The 22,500-nt window shown below is 42.6% G+C and overlaps 1 protein-coding gene across 1 annotated transcript in view; it reads right to left on the bottom strand.

Moving 5' to 3' along the window:
• The window catches only part of grip1 (glutamate receptor interacting protein 1), a 76,494-nt gene extending 58,021 nt beyond the window's left edge, over positions 1-18,473 (bottom strand). The window contains exons 1-2 of the mRNA XM_080757654.1: positions 18,191-18,473; positions 16,503-16,565 (exon numbers count right to left, since the gene is read on the bottom strand). Of these exons, the coding sequence (XP_080613780.1) occupies positions 16,503-16,565; positions 18,191-18,242 (115 nt within the window). The 5' untranslated portion in view covers positions 18,243-18,473. The remainder of the gene's footprint in view (positions 1-16,502; positions 16,566-18,190) is intronic.
• Between the last annotated feature and the right edge of the window lie 4,027 nt (positions 18,474-22,500).

The following is a 22,500-nucleotide window of genomic DNA, read 5'->3' as shown; positions in this document are numbered from 1 at the left end:
TCATTGATCACCTAACATAGACGATCACATTGATCACCTAACATAGACGATCACATTGATCACCTAACATAGACGATCACATTGCGGCAGCTGTGGAACGATAATAAAAGCCAAACTGTGATTTTCAGATATACGCAAATCACAGCTCAAAGTCAGTGTCACATGTCACAAAATGACAGCATTCATAAATTCATTGCAACGAGCAACGAGCAAAATCTGTGACATAAAATCCCCAGACTTTGGAACGTTTGTGTTGGATACGAGTGGTCAGACTAAGAGCTGGGAGGGCGGGGGGGCTCACTCAGGGAGGGACACCTCGACACATATATAGCCCGGGGCCAAGAATCGAACCTGGGACCACTCTGTCACATGGAGAGAGCAAAGAAATGGAAGAACTTGGGAGACACATTGCCGGCATCATGAAACAGTAAACATAACAGTAACAAAACAGCTGATAATGTAGGACACTAAGAAAAGGTTGAATGAGATGCAAAGCCTGAAACATACTACCTGAAACATAGCCTGAAACATACAGGTAGACTATCTGTTGTACATTGTAGTGTGTGTGTGTGTGTGTGTGTGTGTGTGTGTGTGTGTGTGTGTGTGTGTGTGCGCACACACATGAATGCATTGCATGCGCGTGTGTGCTGTAGCTAAAAATGGCACATGGTTTATTTGCATATTGCTCTCAGCACTTGGCTGTTCTAACAGGATTGGACGTCTCGCTGTGTGTGTGTGTGTGTGTGTGTGTGTGTGTGTGTGTGTGTGTGTGTGTGTGTGTGAGTGTAGGCCCGGCCCTTCCTACAGGCCGACGAAGCAGCCGCTCCGGGCGCCATGGGGGGACCTAACTGTCCCAACTCTGTCTGCCCAGTGTCCCCCCAGTGCCTCCCCAATGTCTGCCCAGGGCGAAAAATCCTACTTAGGGCGCCAGATTGCTCAGGACGTGTGTGTGTGTGTGTGTGTGTGTGTGTGTGTGTGTGTGTGTGTGTGTGTGTGTGTGTGTGTGTGTGTGTGTGTGTGTGTGTGTGTGACAGAAATAACTGATTTTTCACACTTCTGTGTGTGCATGTGATACAGAGAGAAAAAAAATAAGGAATTCACACTTGAAGCAGAGATTTGGTCTGTGTCTCCATCTAGTGGTGAGAGGGAGATACAACACTTACATTAGAGGTTGCCACTTGCCTGGTGACTTATAAATCTTTTCACTTTATTTACCGGTAATATAAATAATATCAAAGCGGTTGAAAATGTTTCCACTTATTTGAGATCATTTCAGAGAATACATCTTATTAAATTCAAATTTGAAGGTATTATTCCAAATTTATGTTTAAATGTAGCCACCAAAACAGCCCACTTTCCCAATTTACATTGCAGAAACTGCTGTCATGTTGTTTGCTGTTAAAACTAAACATTTGAATGTAGTGCGAAGCACACTGTTTCTGCTCATCATCAACACTCACTGCAGTGCAGTGTGCGTAATTGTAAGGTTGTGGGATGGGATATGTCAGTGGTTTGGTTTGCTTTTTTTGAGTGGTGCAACCACTCCTATAGACAGCTGTGTGTGTGTGTGTGTGTGTGTGTGTGTGTGTGTGTGTGTGTGTGTGTGTGTGTGTGTGTGTGTGTGTGTGTGTGGGTGTGTCCCTGTGTCTGAGCACGGAAATATATAGTGTTTGTTCACCACCAGGTGTCACATTTATTTAATCATATATTTTTCTTTCTAAAGAATTTACTAAATAGCGGAAATTGTTTATCTACAAGCGTACGTGCTGTATATGTATGCAATGCATGGACATTTTTCAACATGGAAACGATTGAATTAATTAATTCAATTAATTACTCAAATAATTGCGATTGGGCAATTATGTCATAATTGTGACAGGCCTAACTATGGCTGGGCCCCCTTAGTGTGAAATTCCTTTTTCTATTAAACAAATATAGCAGAAATAGCAGATCTACAAGCTCAAAGTGCCTCACGTTGCACTGCACCCATTGTGAGCTCACAACATTTCTGACAATAATAATGCCCAACATGTGAAAATGGGTTGAAAATAATTAAACACACACAACTCACACCAATGGAAATATGAATATGAATGAACATTTTATGTTTGAATGAAATAGTTTATCAGGGTGAAGGTCAGTATTTCATGAGGCTAGTTCAGGTCTACATTAGTTAATTAATTTGGCGATGCATGCGACAGGCATTAAGCTTAATTCGTGCTCTGCAGTCTGTAGTATGACAGTGTCACTTGCCAAATAGCTTGTTTAACAAGCTTGTTAGCTTGTAGAACAGTACTTTTTGGCAAGCGATGCCATCGTACTACAGTCTATAAATTAAGCTTAGAGGGCACTCAGGGCAGGAAGCCTAAGGAAGAAAGCACTACATCTTAGCTACAAGCTGTTGTGCGGAAATGAATTCCCCACCGGTTGGACGCATGTCTTGTTCTACCTCCCTCTGTTCCTGGCATGATGTGACCCATTATATAAAAATGTTGACCGAAAACCTTAAACCTTAAAAAAGAAGTTCTCAGCCATGTCTGGATCAGGGCTCACTTGAAAACATGTTTAAGCATTGGTGACCCCAGGCCACAGGTTGAGAACCAGTGCCTTAAACAAATGCAAAGTGATCGTATTACATTAGTAAATATGTACACTGGATGGATGTCACTACGGAAGACTGACAGACCGACCAATGGAAAAGGTCCATTGACCTACGGCCTGACCTTTATACTAATGGACACATGCACACACGAATGTGCACAGAAGGGTGCGAGCACACATGCATGCACACACACGCGCGCACACACACACATTCAACACATAAATGCCACGTAGAGAGAGAGAGAATACAACCAGGAAAGTGCGATCCATGAAGGGCAGATCCCTGACAGGCCAGGTTGCCTATCAGGGTCAGATGGGAAGCTGCGTTGATGATTGGAGGCATTTTGGTGAAAAATGGGCCCCTCCCACAAAGCCAATCGGAACCAGTCGGAATGGAATCTGACAGCTAAATCTTGATCGCATGACTGATAATATGCAGCGATTCGCGTGAGTTTTGAACAAAATATGTATCAAAAAGTGTGTTTTTAAGAAAAACGCTAAATCGTGTGCATGGCCTATATGGGGAGTTCCAACTTCAAAGTGCCAATAAATTCAGGGATTTTTTGTATTTGTTTTGTACAACCTACGGGTTCAAGAGTTATGTGAAGCAGCCTAACTTATAGCCACCATCAAAGGCAAAAAGTATGAAATAATTGTGATATTGATTTTAAAGTCATATCGCCCAACCCCACTCTTTCTACAAGCAGAATAGAGGAAAGCGATTCATGTTATCAGAGAATTGCAGCTGTAAAAAGACTGCAAGTGCACAAACGTGCACGTGCGCACACACACACGCGCACACACACACACACACACACACACACACATATGCGCGCGCGCGCGCGTGCACACACACACACACACACACACAACTACATACACCAACTACAGAATTAAATGAAATGTGGTTTCTAGAGAGAACTGTTTGAACATCTTAAAAATTTAAATTGGGATACAAATATTTCTGCAGAAACAAAAGCATCTTTAAATTATAAATATAACTGACTGACTGAATGCCGATCTGTCTGTGTGTCTGAGATATGAACTTGCATGGGCATGATAAAAGTACAAATGTTGTCAATCATCTTTAACTGCTGCTCCATTCACTTTCAATATATGTTGAAACGTCTCTCAAAAATCTCAATTTTAGCACTTAAACATATAGCAGCTTGACGACACATTCAAGACCAGAAGCTCAATCCACCATGTGAGCATTCTTTGCATATTCAACATAACACGGTCCAGAGATAAAACATACTCATACTGCATTTCATAATAGGCTACATGTGCAGACAGTGCACATCAAAGGAGGACGTTGTTTTGCATAGGAATTAAACAGTGTACTGTTACTACTGTACAGTACAGTGTACTTATTTTCCACACTGAAAATGGATCAGGAATCAATAAAGGAATTCATAAAGAATCAGACCGATAAGCAGAATTGCTAATGGCACTGGTAATAAAATTCCCATCTCTAGTGCTGGCTACTGGCAGCTACGGCACTCGCGTCACACCAGCAGTGGTGACCTATAGATTTTTGTTGCACTAGAGAACTTCCATTTAGGTTTAATATAACAAAAAGACAAGGCCCCAGTTTGTATTGTCAGAATCGACTTTGTTACAATTTGTAGTTTAGTCATCTAGTACGCTCAAATGGAATCTTAGTAATAAATTGGATAAGTGCAACTTTATCAATAAAGGTATCTACGGTATCCATCTATTCTATCGATTACTTTTAAGATTAAAGCAGCACTATGTAACTTTATTTAATTAATACATTTTAATTTTGTCCAATCTGTATGGTAGAGTATGTGAATACCTCTATAATATTTCTTATGGTTATGGTTTTATTTTTTCTCCCTGCTCTTTATTTCTTTTCCTTTTTTCCTAGTGACACACAGTAAACATACATATACATTGTACTGTATCCAACATGTTATTTCCCTCCCATTACAAATTTTAATCAATTAGTTTGATTAACTGTTACTGTTGCACTCCTAAAGTACTGTAAATAGAGTGCGACGGAAACAACAAGGAATGGAATGAATAACAGTTTTACAATGTATACTGTACAATAGTCAAATTCATTACAGTTAGCTCCAGACGCACTAGGGTGCAAGCCCTGGGCTCCTAGGACTTTACCCTGCAATGTTTTTCCACAAAGAGAATCTATAATCATTCAGTCACACCCTCAACACTGCTGCTGTTGCAGTCTGCCGTGTGCATCCTGCTTACTGATCAGTGTTAAAGCAACCATTTATTTCCTATGACCTTATACCGGTACAATTCTACCCTTGACTTCAAAAAGTATGTATTACTGTAAACAAAGTGTACTTGAAAAATGAAGGCATAAAAGTAAAGACACCGTGTAGGTATCAAATATGTAAGTGTGTGGCAATGTCACAGTCATACATAAAGTGATAAGTGCCAGTGTAATGGGAGATTATGACTGAAAGGAAAAAATCGATTAATATCGTCGGGATTCATGGCGATAATCGTCGGGATTAATATCGATATAAGATATATAAGATTACGTATGTATATATATATATATATATAAGATTATAATATAAAATATATAGAGATTACGTGCCTAATTAACAATTAGCTTAATAGCAATTAACAATTGCTAGGTACCGCCTGGAACCTCTCAAGGACCTTGGGGATCCCCAGATCAGCACGCAGCCCTGAGGGGCTCCTGTGTTGACGGCCAGTGGGTGTAATGTGTGGTGATGCCCGTTCCAGGATGCAGCTGCACATGCCTGGGCGTAGAAGTCCAGGGCCTCCTTTATAAGTCACGAGGTAGATACAAAGATGCAAAGCTACACAGCGTATTTGTAGCTTTGTATCTTTGTATCTGAAGTTGAAACCAGCTCAACGTTTTAGTAGCTTTGTATAGAAAAAAAGAAAAGCGGATGCATCTTTGCATCGTCATGTCGCTGGCTTCCATTGACAATGAATGGTATAGACTCACTGTATCTTTGCATCTGCCCATGGGAACGCACCATAAGCCTCATATCAGTGATATCACCCTTCGTTAACGCCCACAATTATCTAAATGGTTGTTGAAACATTGCCCTTCGATACTCAATCATACGAGTGGATTTTCATACAGATCGATGCTAAGCCAGCCAATCATACTAGAGTGGATTGGTTTAGGGGTGCAGTTAATTGAACTAATTGATGGAATTGATCATAAACAAATATTGATTTTAATAAGCTCACAATGTGTCCCGATGCGATGCATTGTGCGCTTGTAGATCGTTTATTGTTTTGTGTTAATTCATAACATTTTGCTTCTTGATTACATTTTAAATAATCAAAAGAGCAATCATCAGAATAATGGTTAAAAAGATAATAGATAGTTGTAGCCATAGATTGCAAACAGGAGGGGACCTTGGCGTGAGATGGTGAAATTTCTTCTCCAAGAGGAATACAGGGTCATAATATTGTACTAACCCACACTGTTACACTTGACGATGTGTAATAAAACTTGTGAATCCCAAGGAGAGTTAAACATCTCCCCTGTGTCTCTTGCAGTGACTGTGAAATTGTGTCACCTCTGTCATTCACTGCGCATCAGAGCGAGTATAGGCTATTCCTCACCACCACAGGGACAATGGTAGCACAGTCTCTAAAATATTAGGAACCAAGGAAGTGTGTGTGTGTGTGTGTGTGTGTGTGTGTGTGTGTGTGTGTGTGTGTGTGTGTGTGTGTGTGTGTGTGTGTGTGTGTGTGTGTGTGTGTGTGTGTGTGTGTGTGTGTGTGTGTGTGTGTGTGTGTGTGTGTGTGTGTGCGTGCGTGCGTGTGTGTGTGTGTGTGTGTATAAGGTTTTCCAAGCGGCTTTATAAACCTAAATAAAAGCTCACACATGCATTATGTGGCAGGCGGCCAAAAGTACATTAAATTCCAATTAATAACACATGTCAACCATGACGGGATTTAAGTAAAGGTTTTTTACTGTGTATAGCACATCTTACAAACCCTGAATATATAGGACATTTTATTGCAAACATTGAATCACTCTGCCATCTCTTAACAAATTCATAGTCCAACCGACCAGTTGTTAGTAGACCTGCACACCAATCTGACAAGAGAGATGACCACAAGGGTCGGCCGTTTGAGTCAGTACTACCACTGCTGTACGCAGTGCTGAGACATAGACACTCACAGTAGAGCTGGAAAAGGCCCTGGAAGGCGTCTAGTACAAAAGAATGTTATATGAATGGCACGTGATGTCACATGGGCAGACCACATCAGGAACGCCCTCTATGCCGTCGAGTCTACGGAGTCATCCCACTGGTCACAGACAAGGTCAGAGAAGCACACAGAACCGGTAGCGCGTTAGCAAACTAACTAACACTAATCACTAATGTAACTAACTAAGGTGCAGCTAGGAGTGGAAAGAGATGCACCACCTAAATGTAGACACACTGTCACAGAGGAGCTAAACAACACTGCAGAGCTCAAGATCCTGATGCGGGACAGGTGGGTGCACTGTAGAGGGCAGCAATTCGGGAGTCCCGAGTTGGTGTCGGCCAGTCCGGATTCTCGCGCATTGTATCGTGCCACAGACCTGCACACCAGTTGATACTTGCTCTACTACATACAATACAAGCCAGTTGGTTATACTGCCATTTTCAGCTTTACTATCTTTTCTCGCACACGTCACCAGTTCCATTTTCCACCGTCTGCGAAATGTTCACACCCGCCAAGTTAGAGGAGCTTTCATAAATCCCAATTTTAAGCCCCTACTTGTGCTTACGCAATGTTTACAAATGAGACCCCTGGACTGACACTCCGACTCACACACACACACACACACACACACACACACACACACACACACAGCCGTGGGCAGGGTCCAGGTGCAGGGACAGGCGGTTGGCAGAACGGTGTTGGCAGAACACACACACTCATTTTCTACATGGATACACACAGCAGGAACACACATATACATGCGCACGCGTGCACACACACACACACGCACACGCACACACACAGTTATCTCACAGTGTGTTACTAATAGACTTAAGAGTGGCCATTCTCACTGAACTGTCTGGACACACTGTAGGACTGTGTGTGTGTGTGTGTGTGTGTGTGTGTGTGTGTGTGTGTGTGTGTGTGTGTGTGTGTGTCTCTGCTGCTGCTGAGTTGAGGTTGGTAGTTTAACCTTTTGCGGTAGTAACATTTACAGTACAATCACTTAAGTATAAACCCTAATCACGACCTTTGACCGCAGCCAGAGATACAGGAATTCAAACAAGCAACGGCGTTTATAAATCACACAAATCACAAACCTATTATTAACTAACCATCTTTTAACTGGCCTGAACCCCTGGAGGAGGTCCCTGGACCCCACTTTGAGAATACCACTTGACATACTCAGTGGTTGAAACAATCAATCAAAGCCCTTTATTTAAGCCGGGGCTTCACGCCAACAACAATGAAGCCTCATTTCCATTACAAATACAAGGATGACTGTCACGAAGAGTCCCTGCCCCTCAGCGAGGCTAATGCAAATCAATAGTAACTGTTAGGAATGTTAATGCTAATCGATAGAAACTATTTAGGACCGACCATCGAGTCGACACTCTTTCGGCCCCCCTCACCATAACAACCTATTTTTTTGGTCCCATTTCATTCAGATAATCAGAGTGCCACAGGCAGGTAGACGGTCAGTCACAGACAGAGAGAGAGACAGAGAATGTCAAAATACTGCTGCTATTATTTGTCCCAAAGAAGTTTATAACAAGCGACTGCAAAATACTGAAAAAATGCTATTTGTTTACACCACGCAACCCCTACCTACATGTGCACACATAACTAACTATTTCTAGTTGTGTGTGTCCTGTGTGTGTGTGTGTATGTGTGTGTGTGTGTGTGTGTGTGTGTGTGTGTGTGTGTGTGTGTGTGTGTGTGTGTGCGTGTGCGTGCGTGCGTTCAAAGAACATAGGACAAACCACAGCTCCTTTAAAAGACATTGCTGCAACTTGAACTACATTGTGATACTGTGTTGGCAGCTGCAAAGTGTGTGAATAATATTTGTTGTATCATAGTTTCATTGAACTCAAAGACAGTCCTACTGACCGATTTCTTACCTCCTTTGTAGTTTGTAATGGCTAATTCATGCAGCTGAATAACAGCAACGTGCTGACATTCAATCTCTTGCCTATGGCTAAGAGATAATTGGAGCAGAGATGGGCGGAGACTGGCTGCAGCAGTGAACAACCGAAATGCATGTCACTTTCCTTTCCCATAATGTTATTGTGACGGTAGGTCGCAGTTTACTATGAAAACCTGCATTGTGTCAGTCACACTTCATGTCAGTCAGACCCGTCCATCAGTCACGCCTCGTGACACAACACCGTCTCCATAAGACACTGACCTCATCAAACCTTGGATAGCCATACATGGAGAAGACATCACCTAGATCTGCATCCGGCCAGGAACTCTACATCTGACCTCACGAAGACCATGTTGATCTGACCTCATCAAACCCTTAGATCTCCATATATGGAGCTGACCTGTTCTAACATTCCATACGTTGATCCCACCCCACCCGTCCTTCCTCTTCGATGTCTCCCTTTCGACTGATACCTGTACATTCAAACTCTAGACGGGCCCGCCCCAAAGTCATTTTACGCAGCCGCGTCCGGCAGCCGGCGGAAACTAGGGGTGCGTTCGGAAATAGCGCACTGAGCCCACTGTGCAATGCAAACCAATAGGCGAGTGCGCTCCCGGTGCGCATTTCCGAACACGCCCTAGACTTCTCAACAGGCCCGAAAATTAAGGTCCCGCCCTAACTGGGCTGGCCCAAGGCCCTGCCTGGTATTATACTGTATTGTCACTGCCCAGTGACAAAATGTGGTGCCCAAAATGCGGAAGTGCAAACACACTCAACGTTAAAGCCCAGCTGCACGGAGTTTCCTCGTCATACTTCCACGGGTCCGCCTGCAGTCCCTCCTCTTACCACTAGGGCCCAGTGCTTCAATGTTGGAGAGCCTCACAGGGGCCTTGGTCATATGTTGTCATATCCCCAAGCATGGCCAAGATAGGTGAATGCGTACACAGGCGCAAGGCTGTTTCCAATCGGGGTCCTTGACGCGCAGCCTGTGACGCACTGATTGAACACACAGAGCAGCATGGAGGAGTACATGCAGTGATTCGACATCACCCACTGTGATGAGGAGAAGTCTGTACCAAAGCCACTGGCACCAGTGAGAGTTTCACCCCTAGAGTGGCTGTACCAAAGGCACTGGCACCAGTCACAACACACAGAAATGTGTGAGGGTATGAAACAATTGGCATGGGGACTAAATTGGGGAGGGAAAAAAGGAATAAAAAGCACACAAAAACAGTGGGTGGACTCAGTTGTTTGCAGTAATTTTGCAATGTTTGAATTTGCAAACCATTTTTATTTGTTTTGCACAAATGGAGTTTGGAATAAAAGTGCTCCATTTGGAGATGAAAGTATGATTTTGTGTAGTTTCATCTATTTATGCAGTGCCGTTTTATACTTTATATGAAGGGGAACGACTTCAGAGTGTGTAATTGTCCATCTGTAATGGAAATCAATTGGAATTTACATGAAACTTTTATTACAACTATGTCTAAAATGGCTGTATAATTGTTGTACTTCAGTTCTAAGCAGGGCCCCAATGAGGATTATGAAAACAATTCGTCCCTGGTTCTAAGACACCACATTTGGAGGTACTGCAGTTCATAAGTTGTAGAACACAACATTATGTGCATCCTTGGCCTGCTAGTAAATGTTATAGTGCAGTTATGCTCATTCAAATCTAAGTTTTGTTTAGGCGGAGGTAAAAAAATATAATTTCTGCTGTGTTATATCTGCTGTCACTCCTGTCAACTTCCACTTGATATACATTTTTTAAGGTGTCAACTATCCATAGAAAACGAGATTGTACATCTAGGCCTTGTAGTTATGGAGTTATAACTGTAATATGAGGCGAATAAAAAAAAAGTTTATTCGTTAAAGCAGAACATTTAGACATTGGACATTTAGGGTTAGGGTTGGACAATTGTTCTGATAATATTCCCTGACTATGTGTGAACACACCTGAATAGGAGTGATCAAAACACAGGGATCAAAGTTCAATGAGGTGTGTCCCACGACTGATTTACCACTTTCTATGCCGTTCCTAATACCTTTTCTAAACACCAATTTGAGAGGCAAATTTAATCGACAGATTAATTAGATCTCCAGTAGATGAATCAACATACTGATACATTTATGTCATTTTTTCCGACCTCGTTAACACGAACACATGGAGGTCTGTAATGGGCTGGCATGGCGCGGCATAATTCTCAGATGAAGCAATCTATCAACACATATTTGCATCATGGTTGTAAATTCAAACACATGCCGGTTTCGTACATTTCCAAGACTAAGTAAGTAACTCAAACACATCTTTGGTGGATGCCCGCTTTGTCTTAAAAGAAAGCTGCTTTGTTCACTAGTTTTTTCTCTTCCGTTTTACAGATTCATCTCTAGTGCAAAGAACACCCACACATCTCCTATGTAACTTATTATTTAACTACTGAATACCATATGAATTAATCTACCAGTAGCTTGCAAACCGAGCTGACAGATGTTGTTTTGACTTGACATCTGGCTGACTGGCCAAGAAATTGATTAATTGGAGAGAGGAAAAAATGCAAGCCTCTTGCATTACTTTATCTGTTAAAGCTCTCGGCTCTGTAACAGTCTGGAACTGGGGAATGGGGAACACCACTCATTTTCAACATTGAACTATGTCATTATTAATTAGTGTTGCGTGTGGAAAAAAATTGGTCTAGAACTTGGGGTCATATATGATCAGTGATATAGTTAGAGAAGGTTTACTTTTTGGCCTGTAGAGTACACCTTCCCCATCTCATTGATCACATGATCCCACCCAATTTCAAGGAAGCAATCGTTCTCATGATAATAAAAATCCAAATATATTTTATTTATTTATATCTTGTTATTTTATCTTGCCGAACAATGGTGTGGATGGGTTTCTGAACTGCCCACAGCCCTCCTATGAGACACAGACTGAGTAGGAAAATAATTGTGATATTTTATCATGAACATTAGTGAGAGACCAATTATATGAAGATAAGTTGAAAAGTGTCGTCCTTTAATACACACAGCCACAGATTACAAATACCTCAATATAGGTATAAAATCCAGGCATATAAATATCAAGATGCATGTGACTCTTGAACCTGGGGAGTCCCCATGGCCAAGATAATTAAAGTAGTATTTCTGTTGTGCTATAACCTCAAACAATCTGCAGTACTGTAGCTCACCGTCTTCATATTCTGAAATACTATACAAATACTATAGAGGAAAGAATGATGCTTTGTTTTATATTAGTTCATATAGTGTCGATAGAAACTGTGCTCTCTGTAAAGAGACCACAGAGAAAACTGTAATTTAGTTTTCTCCCTGAAAGACTGAGTGATTGACTATACCACAACACTTTCCCTGTCACTTACCCCACAGTCGTCATGTGGAGGGTGTATAAAGACATCCTACACCATCCTCTGAAGCTCTGATACGCATGAAGTGACCAGCTGTTTCTTACATTCAGCAGCAGAGCATTATTCATGTGAATAAATTATGCTATCCCTCCCAGTTCCCCTCCCCGCCAAGCAGGTGCCCCCCGATCAACCAGTAGGAGTCACTATACCGCACTGACGAAGAACTCGAGCCTCTGCCGACTTCCCACTGATGATTCTCGATTAATAGTGGAATAATCTAGAATGATTTTGGTCAGTCATGCACATCCCCATCCCCATTAGTGCATACCGCATACAGCTGCTCAGTGCATGCCCTCTTCAACGTGCACTCCTCCGAGCACAAGGTGGTGGGGTCAGCAGAGTTCTGCATGCATGGATCCTGTTATATAAACTTGCACCCACCAATTCTTTGCCGACCCAACTCGTTTAAATTCCCATGATCTGACCCGCAATATAGGCTCATTCAATATCAGTTTCAAGTCTTTTAATAGTGATTGCGTCACATTGCGTGGCAATTGCAACGTGCCGTGAGCTTGTAGATCTGCTATTATTGGCTAATGTTCCCCCCAGAATATGGATGTTGGGGTTCAATCGGTTGAAAGGGGTTTAAAAGCTACTTGCGCTCTAATGGCCCAAATACATACAGATGTAGACAACAGTGAACAGTGGGGGTCTCATGTAATTCTCAGACAGACCACACACGCTGCCATCACGAGTCGTCTCCTTATTCAAATGCGTTTGCATTCTGTGCGGGAATGCACATGGATAAAAACCCAGCCCATGTCCTCAGTGAGCCCATGTCTTAGGATAGTGTGCAGCTTAAAACACAGCAGTGAAACATTTATTAATGAAGAACAATGATGATGAACCGAACACTGCATCATTTTGGAGGGACCGACTATTGCTTGTGAAATATTTGCATCAGGAGGCAGGAGCCACCGTGGATGAAAATGTAATAATTAAAAAAGAAACGATGACATGACACCCAGACGAACTTGCGTGTGTGTGTGTGTGTGTGTGTGTGTGTGTGTGTGTGTGTGTGTGTGTGTGTGTGTGTGTGTGTGTGTGTGTGTGTGTGTGTGTGTGTGTGTGTGTGTGTGTGTGTGTGTGTGTGTGTGTGTGTGTGTGTGTGCGTGTGTGTGACGTGCGTGCCGAAAGAGAGTCTGAGAGGTGAAAGGAGATTATCAACTTGTTCCACAATCCACATCATGATGAAATGATAAAAGGTGCATGATGTCATAGCCTGCCACAGACTGTGATACATGATGAGGTAGTATTTATTATTATTTAATATTTTGTGGAGTCAGAGCCTGCGACTTAAAATATTCATCCACTTTAACCACTTTTAACCTGGCTCTAGGTGAAGATTTACAGAAGTTTTTAAATAATGTATTTTTTTTGGCAGGTCATTCTTCAATATAAATTAAGGACTACTGAATTTGAAACATACATGCTGTACTAGTCTATTAAAAGCTGCATGCCCTGTAGTCCAATAAACCACTGACTGAACTTCATAATACCAGACAGGGCTCGACATTGCTCGGTTGCTCTATTAACAGCCTGCAACTCTCACAAAGTCACGTTTCCTAACCATAATAACCAGGCTTATATGCAGTTATTTTATGGTGTTGTATCAGTGTATTATAATGTCATGATGATTATCTGAAAATGCTGCTGCCTTTTTTGGGGGGGTTATACTTCCACACCACGCCCCCTGCTGCTGAATGACCAGTGTCAGTGGGTTATACTTCCACACCACGCCCCCTGCTGCTGCATGAAAACTCAACTCTCCACGGACTAGCTTGACCCTCATTCAGCATGTTGGATGGATGGAAGTGCAACATGCTGTTCAAGTGATCCAACAGCATGCTGAAAATACACACCTACAGTAGCAGATGACACCCTACGCAAGTACCGTGCATAGGGTGTCGCTCCCCCCCCCCCCCCCCCCCCCCTCGTTGTTTTTGGCTGACTGTCAGCTTACATATTTGCCTCTTAAAGTTTCAAAATGAGACCGCCTTGCAGACAGCTAAATCACAATAAAGTGGTGCGATTGGTTGAGCGGACCACAGGGAGAGTCCCCTACCAAGGCTGATGTTTTATACAGTATGACAGCAGATGCCTTGAGCATGGCAACAATGATTATGAAAGACAGGCTGCACCCCGGAAATGGACCGTTTATGAATGATGCGGACTGGGAACTGGGAAGCATTTGAGGCGGCTCAATGAACAGCTTTTTCCCAGCGGATGTCAGGGCCATAAACAAGTTAAACAAGGACAACAGCATAATGAAAAAATATATACCGGTAATATAAAAATGATGTTGGCATTGGAACTGTGATCATTCTTGTACAGATTGCTCAAACTGATATTGCACAATGTATATTAACGTATCTGTATGGCTATGCCTGACTGCACATTCTATAAATCCAGACACTAAGCTACCCACTTCCCCAGGGGAACTGCTCTAGGAGTCCTATCTTTATCTTATTGTATTGTTGTGAATTATCTCATGCTGTCTGACTGGCAGCCTCTGGTGGACATTCCCCATTCCCTGCATCCACAATCACACATGTGTTTGCCATCACACCACTCAACTCATTAGCCAATCACAGTCTAGGTGTGCCACATATAACCCTCACTCATTCCACACTCCTCACTCAGTCTCCAGCCTTCACACAGGCAACATGCAGAACCTGCGCTCACTGAGTACGCCACACACAACCACTCACTTCCTTGCAGCCGTGCGTCCATGACAAACGTAAGCCTTGTTCCCCTGTCTCTGTATTGACTTGACGTATTCTATGCTATGTTGATCACTCTGCCATAATACTATGATTGTTCACATATGTTTATGTTCTAGTGTATATTTGATTTACTTGTTATTCATATGGTCCTTTATTGTCACGCTATAGCTAATGTGTATTCTATTCCTTATATCTTGCTTGTAGAAACCATGGCTCACTGAAGACAATAAACTACTATTCTGTTGAAATATACCTTGGTGTCACATACCCTCTCTCTGACCGGAGAAACTTGGGTGGTCAGCTCATAGTCCACAAATAACCAGCAGAGAATATTTATTAGTATGTATTTAACTCCATTATTTTGGTTATTGTTGTTATGTTAACAAAGTATTGTGGATCTTACCACAATTTCATTACCGGAAAAAAATTACTTTTTGGTTCTAACTTTTTCTAAACTGTAATAGCCTAATAGATTTTACAATTTAGGCATTTAGCAGACGCTCTTAATCCAGAGCGATTTATGGCCAACAACAGCTCTGACCTCTGAACAATTAGACAGTATGTTGTTGTTTTTAGGATACTTTAGAATACATTACATTACATCTCCAGGCAGTTTGGTAAATGGTACATTTATATATCGTATACCACCCTCCTCATTGGGAGCAGTAGGGGTTCAGTGTCTTGCTCAAGGACATTAAACACTAAAGGCAGGGGCCTCTTATGGTGCCGCCACTGATATGATTAATCAATTTTAAGACAGAATTACTAAATATACACTGAATTGACAAATGTGACTAATTTACTTGGTATTAGTGGAAAAAAATATATATATAAGAAAACATATTGACCAAGTCTCAAGTTCGCAATTCGTAGCCCATTTAATTTCCATAAAAGCCATAATTTATTCCGTTTTATTTACGCCAAAAGATATTGATAATCAATTATAATCTTAATCACCACCTAAATATAATTGATGCATTCAACAACCAAAGGCTACAGGGATTATTTTAGTTGACAACAGCCTAAATTAGTTACGCTAAATTAATTAATCAGTGTTGCACTTAACATTTAGGCCTAACGGTGGTTTAGTTGTAGAGAAAAGAAATATCCATCATCATCCGCCGTCCCTGGTGTGAAGATGGCTTCTACTCTCTTGAATAACAAATCCAGCAATAGAGACAAAGTCTCTCTCGCTAGCAATGCTTGATGCTGGAATGGAGATTTTTTAAATTCCCATTCTTCCGATCCGATCCGCTCCCATTTTATTTTGGCCCATTCCCAAACATTACGCTTTTTTCATAAATTCCACATGCTTTTCCAGTGTCCTGGGGCCAGTGTAATGTGGGGGATTTAGCCTAAGAATGTTATGATTATATTGTAATCAAAGGCCAAACTGTCAAAAGGCAATCAATAATCAATATACTGATAGCTGATCTCAGTGATCTCCTACACTCACACATACTCGCACATATGAAGAGTGTACTATACAGAGAGCAGAAACAGTCACAAATGAAACAATATACAAACGATAATCTGTTCACGTAATAGTCATACAGTAACAATGATCAGATCCTAGATTAGCAACATTATGAATCAACCAATAATAAAGGAGCAGGAACATACCTAGATCAGTGACATTACAATCAATCAGCCAATGGTAAGGAGTACAAGGATCAGGCCAGTCACCTAGACCAATGACATTACAAATAAATTAACCAATAACAAGGAGTACATGGAGCAGATTCTATGTGAGTGACATTAAATCAACCAATAGTAATAAGGAGAACCAGGATCAGATCTTAGATCAGCAACATTACAATCTAGTACTCTACTTGTTACTTTACTGATGATGATCTAGGTTAAAATACTAGGGACCGATGGATTGACTAGCAGGCAGGCAGAGTGGCAGACAGACAGACTGAAAAGACAGACGGACTGCTCTAGTCTGCTCAATAAAAGTGAATCAATGACAGCATTATTGTGTGTGTGTGTGTGTGTGTGTGTGTGTGTGTGTGTGTGTGTGTGTACAATTGCAAAGACCTCAACTCCAACATTACTTAAAACCACACAGTCAATTAATCACAGATGAAAGATAAACACACAGCAGCTGTGAGACAGCAACACATCTGTCTGCCTGTCGGTCTACAATTTTGCACAACTCTGCCATTACATTGGCATCCAAACTACCAGTCAGTGGCAGTGTGTGTGTGTGTGTGTGTGGGGGGGGGGGGGGGGGAGTGGGTCAGGGGTAGAGTGGCCGGTAAAGCGGCCGGATGGACCGTGCGGTTAGTGTCGAAGTGTCCTTGAGCAAGACTCTGAACCCTTAAATTGCTCCCGATATGCAGGTTGGTGCCTTGCATGGTTTCCTCTGCTGTCGGTGTATGAATGTGTGTGTGAATGGGTGAATGTAATGCACAATCTGTGTAGAGTGCTTTGGATAAATATGCACAGTTTACCATTTTTTACCAGTACACACTAAGTAGCAATAGTGTAGCAAATGTACTAAGTGTGTAATAGTGTCTAATAGTGTAATAGTGTACTAAGTAGCAATAGCACTATATACAAAAGATAAAATATGCATTTATTATATTGACTGAAACATCATCCACTTGGACACATCATCCACTTGGACAGTATAGTTGTGTATGTGTGTGTGTGTGTGTGTGTGTGTGTGTGTGTGTGTGTGTGTGTGTGTGTGTGTGTGTGTGTGTGTGTGCGTGCGTGTGCGTGTGCGTGTGTGTGTTTGGGGGGCTGGGCAAGGAGCTGAGAGCAAAGGAGGAAATAATGGGAGAGGGAAGCATTTAAGCAATGTACGCATGCACATATATTCCTACATGCACTTTGCGCGCACACATGGACACACACACACACACGACACGACCCTGCAGACCCAATGCTGACCATTGCCGTTTTCAGCCAGTCGGTTTGGTAAAGGGAGGCTACCGGTGTACCACATGCGCGCGCATGTGCGCACGCATAAACACACACGGGATGTTTAACCACCATAGTGTAGAAATGATTTGACCGAGGAATTGAATCAAACCATTCAATTCACCATCCATTGCCATAACGTAATGACACACGTGCGCGCGACAACACAGTGAACACACACACACACACGCGCAGCCGCGCAAACACACATGACACACACACACACACACACACACACACAGCTATTTAACTTTCACTGATTTCAATACAAACCTATCTGCACTGGCGACAACCACGCTGCGCGAGATAGAATGCTGATAATTTGTTCACACGCGCAATCACACACACACACACACACACACACACGCTCGGGTCTATACCTTCTTGGTCCGGTTGCAGACAGGCGGGGATGTTTTTCTTCCAGCCGGGCATGATGCACCTCAGGGCGGATAGGGAGTCCAGGGCGGCCCGCTAGCAGTTCCACACCTCCACGGACAACATGGCTCTAGTCTATTAGCACTTAGGCTAGCTTAGCTCACAGCACTGAGCACGGGAACCTACACCTCTCTCTCTCTCTCTCTCTCTCTCTCTCTCTCAAATGCACACAAATGTCTCTCTACCACTCCACTGTCTCTCTCGCGCAGAGTCGCGCTCTACCCGGCCTACCCCTCTCTCTATCTCTCTCTCCCTCTCTCTCTCTCATACTCACACGCACAGCCTCGTTCTGGACCGCGAGGAAGGAGACGGAGGTGTGTGTGTGTGTGTGTGTGTGTGTGTGTGCGTGCGACCATGCGTGTGTGTGTGTGTGTGTGTGTGTGTGTGTGTGTGTGTGTGTGTTTACGGTTGAACACGCACGGACTTCAACCGGAAGTGTGTGTGGTATCTCGGTCGGTGGTGTGAGCACGCGGGTGGCTTTAATTCATTCCCTTCCAGAGAGGGAGAGGAATCTATCTATCTATGTATCTATCTGTCTGTGTGTCTGTCTGTCTGGCTAGAGTACAGTTACTACACTACTACAGTATATAAATTACCACACATTTACCCTGTGTGGCTGTGTGCACATGAGCGTGTGCGCACGCACGCGCTTATGTAGGCTACGTCATTCATGTCTTGACTGGCCCTGACTCCTGTGGAATGCACCTCCAGAGTAGACGCACGTGCATACACACATGTCTCATCTTTTTCTCTTTGTTTACATTCTTTATAATGTAGCCTATCACTTCTCGTTTAAATCAAAATATATTTTTTTCTTCCATACTTGACTTCACTGGTTATTATTGGTGCCGTTGGTGCGCCAACAATATTCTATTTTGAATAGAGGAAAGAAGTGATGCCGGGTCCTTGCAGTTGTGAAGTAGTGTGAACTGAAAACAGGTGCTCGTTGGCGAGGGTTCAATCATGAGAAAAAATAAAAAGAGGTCCAAGGCACCCTGCTTTTATTTTTTCAATATTCTATTTTGACTGATGTTCTGACTCTTTACAAATAGCTATACAATAAACAAATTAAATTATCATTCTCATGAAAAAAACCAGACAGCCATTCATCTGCCTGTCACTCTGAGATACAGAGAGTGACAGAGAGAGAGTCAGCGAGGTGGAACAGTTCATGTCTTGAGGCAAAAAAGTGTTTTATAGGAAAACAGTGAAAACACATTGACCTGATTCTACACAGAGAGGAGGGACAGGAGACATTATGGACACAGAGAGAGAGAGAATGATAGTGTTACGCTCCAAAGAGAAAGAGGGGGTGTGTGTGTGTGTGTGTGTGTGTGTGTGTGTGTGTGTGTGTGTGTGTGTGTGTGTTTGTGTGGGTCTGCGCGTGTGTATGTGTGTGTGTGTGTGTGTGTGTGTGTGCGTTTCACTGTCTTTCAAGTTGTACCAAGTTTAAATTAAATATTGTATTGGTGTGAGGCACCATTATTGGCCTAGTGGTTAAGGCACATACGTATGTGCCCGACCATTCTCTGATGCAGCCTGGTCGGGACTCGTGAGTTGTGGGCTGGCCTTTGCTACATGTCACTCCCCGTCTCTTTTCCTGTCCGTCTTTCTTCACCGTACTAACAAATATAGGCTGAAAAGCCATATAAGTATCTAAACATCACACATCAGTGATCACACTCATTGCAGACCCACTGCCGCTTACGAGACATGAATGCAGTGTGTAATATTATTGTATAAAATGAAACCAGTCACAAGATGTACTTATATTGGCCACATGATGTTTGACGTCGTCAATTAGTGCCCTAAACAAACATAGACTTGGTTGTCTGGAAAAAAGATTTTTGTTAAAAGTGCTCTAAAGTAAACAAACATTAAAAGCCCATGCATTGGACGGGCTAGTGTTGTAATTGGAACCACATCATGTATAATATTCCATATTGGAAGTGAAGTATTAAATGAAGTATTTTGTAACGAAAAGGCCTTGTGCACTCCTACAAGGATACCTGATGAAGGTCATTTAGACCGAAACGTTGTCATCTAATAAAACTACTACTCTATAAGTGAAAGACAGTGTGCGGGGAGTCAAGCACGCTGATGATGATGATGATGATGTAAATTTAATTTGATGTGGTTCCTTCCGCATAATTTTGTGGCAAACGTTGAATTCGTTCGCCAGAGAGAGGATATGTTGTGTATTGGAACCACATCATGTATAATATTCCATATTGTTTAATGTTTACTGTTGCAATATGCAGTATACTGTGCATACATGCAGGTGACTGCATGGTACTCTGAGCCACCACGCGCAGGGCCATAGTGATCAATGGGACATTGTGTTTACATCCTATAGAAATTAGAAATGGTCACCTGTTCAGTATGATGTTTAGAATCTGCGTGCATGTGCTCACACACCACGCGCACTGTTTTGTACAATACATGCACATGTGTACGCATAGGCTACGCAAACCCATACAAGTCAGAAGCTTGGATTTCAGAGAGCTAGAGAGAGGGAGGCAGAGATCAAGATCGGGCACTGTGGGACAGCACTGCTGGTGTGAGGTTCAGCTCGGCAGGATGAGTGGACTGAACATGAATTTGGTACAGAAATAAGGGCATGCCTGGTCTTCTCCATTCATTTATGCTGCAAGGTCAATAGGGCTCATATAGAACACGCATAGGCTACACTAGCGCCCCTCAAAAACGATATATTGTAATTTATCAATATCTTGTACAGTAATTATAGCTTGCATATTTCACAATCTATTGATCTTGTAATTCATTGATATTATTATATTAAATGCTTATCAATTTCTACTGCATCACTGAATTACAAACTGCAGCAGAGAGGAAAGACCTGCAGCGGGTGCACAGCATACTGGATTGTCGGCTCTCCACTACCACACTTGAGTGACATCCACTCAAACTGTACTCTCCACAAGCAGGCTTCTATAACATCTTCAAGGACCCCTCACACCCACCTGCCCTCCCTTCAGGCAGGATGCCTAGATCCATGAAAACACAGAAATCATAACTCCATCACATGCACGTATGCACACACACACACGCACGCATGCGCACGCACGCAGCACACATGCACGCACGCACACACAGACACACATTGTATCCAGTGTCTAGTTCTTACATTTGTATTTATCTATGAACGGCCCTATCTCACTCGACGGCCTGACCTCTTAGGGCCTTTTTATCATTTACTATTTGCTTTTTTTGTATATACAATTTACAATTTAGGCATTTGGCAGACGCTCTTCCAGATCCAGAGCGACTTACAGTAAAGCAAGAACAAAAACATACTACATCAAATTCATCAATAGTCATCATGAATCATACAAACCTAACAGTGTAATATCTAAAATATCTAAAAGATATGGGGGTTGCACAACTCACGACAGTTATTCTCAAACTCTCTGAGCAATTTTACTGGGTGTGCGGTCAGCGGTCGGTTGAGTAACTTCACAGAAACATCTCTGAAAGAGAAAACCAGCACTCACAGAACTCTCGTTTAAGGCACTGGAACTATTCAGTCTTATCTGGGTTCAGCTTGAGGTGATGATAAGACATCCATGTGAGATGTCAGACAGGCATGCAGTGATACTATGTATACGGTATGCTTTTAAAACTAGTTTCGTTGTGGTTTTTATGAAACAAAATAAACACCTATTGATCTATTTAATGTGTTTATATTGTAATAACCGGTAGTTTGCTCGGAAGAAGAATGAGCCTGCATGCTGACACAACATAAATATTCTTTTAATACAGCTTTTAAAAAAGCTTGTAATCCATCAAATGGATGAAACATGAGCATAAACGACATGAAACAACTTCACACATAAATCCCCAGAACACATTCCAAAATACAAATGACAACAAACGGATAATAACACATCCTAATGCGCCCCAGGGCATACTGGCAAAGCTACAGGACTCCTCCTACCCCAATAGCCTGGGACACACTAGCCCCCACCGGAGGGGTTCAACTGTCCCCAATAACACACTCCAAAGTCAAGACGCCTCCCTTTCTTTATTTCTCCAGGACCCAGAGGCTCTGATGCCCCCTGTGTAAGAAGTGCCCGGTCAGTGTGTGTGGAGTGTTCTCAGAAGGGTTGCATAGCCAGTCCTGTGCCCCCAAGGCAACGTCTCTCCGCTCACGACCCTTATGCTTGGTGAAGCTGTTATGCACCTGAATCGTCGGGTCCTTAGTGGGGCCAGGGTCTTCTCCTTGGGCAGCCCA

Source organism: Protomyctophum bolini (genome assembly GCF_963924005.1).
Source record: "Protomyctophum bolini genome assembly, chromosome: 23".
Taxonomy (NCBI): domain Eukaryota; kingdom Metazoa; phylum Chordata; class Actinopteri; order Myctophiformes; family Myctophidae; genus Protomyctophum; species Protomyctophum bolini.
Note: the sequence above shows the minus strand (reverse complement) of the source record. Positions and strands in the feature narration are given on the sequence as shown.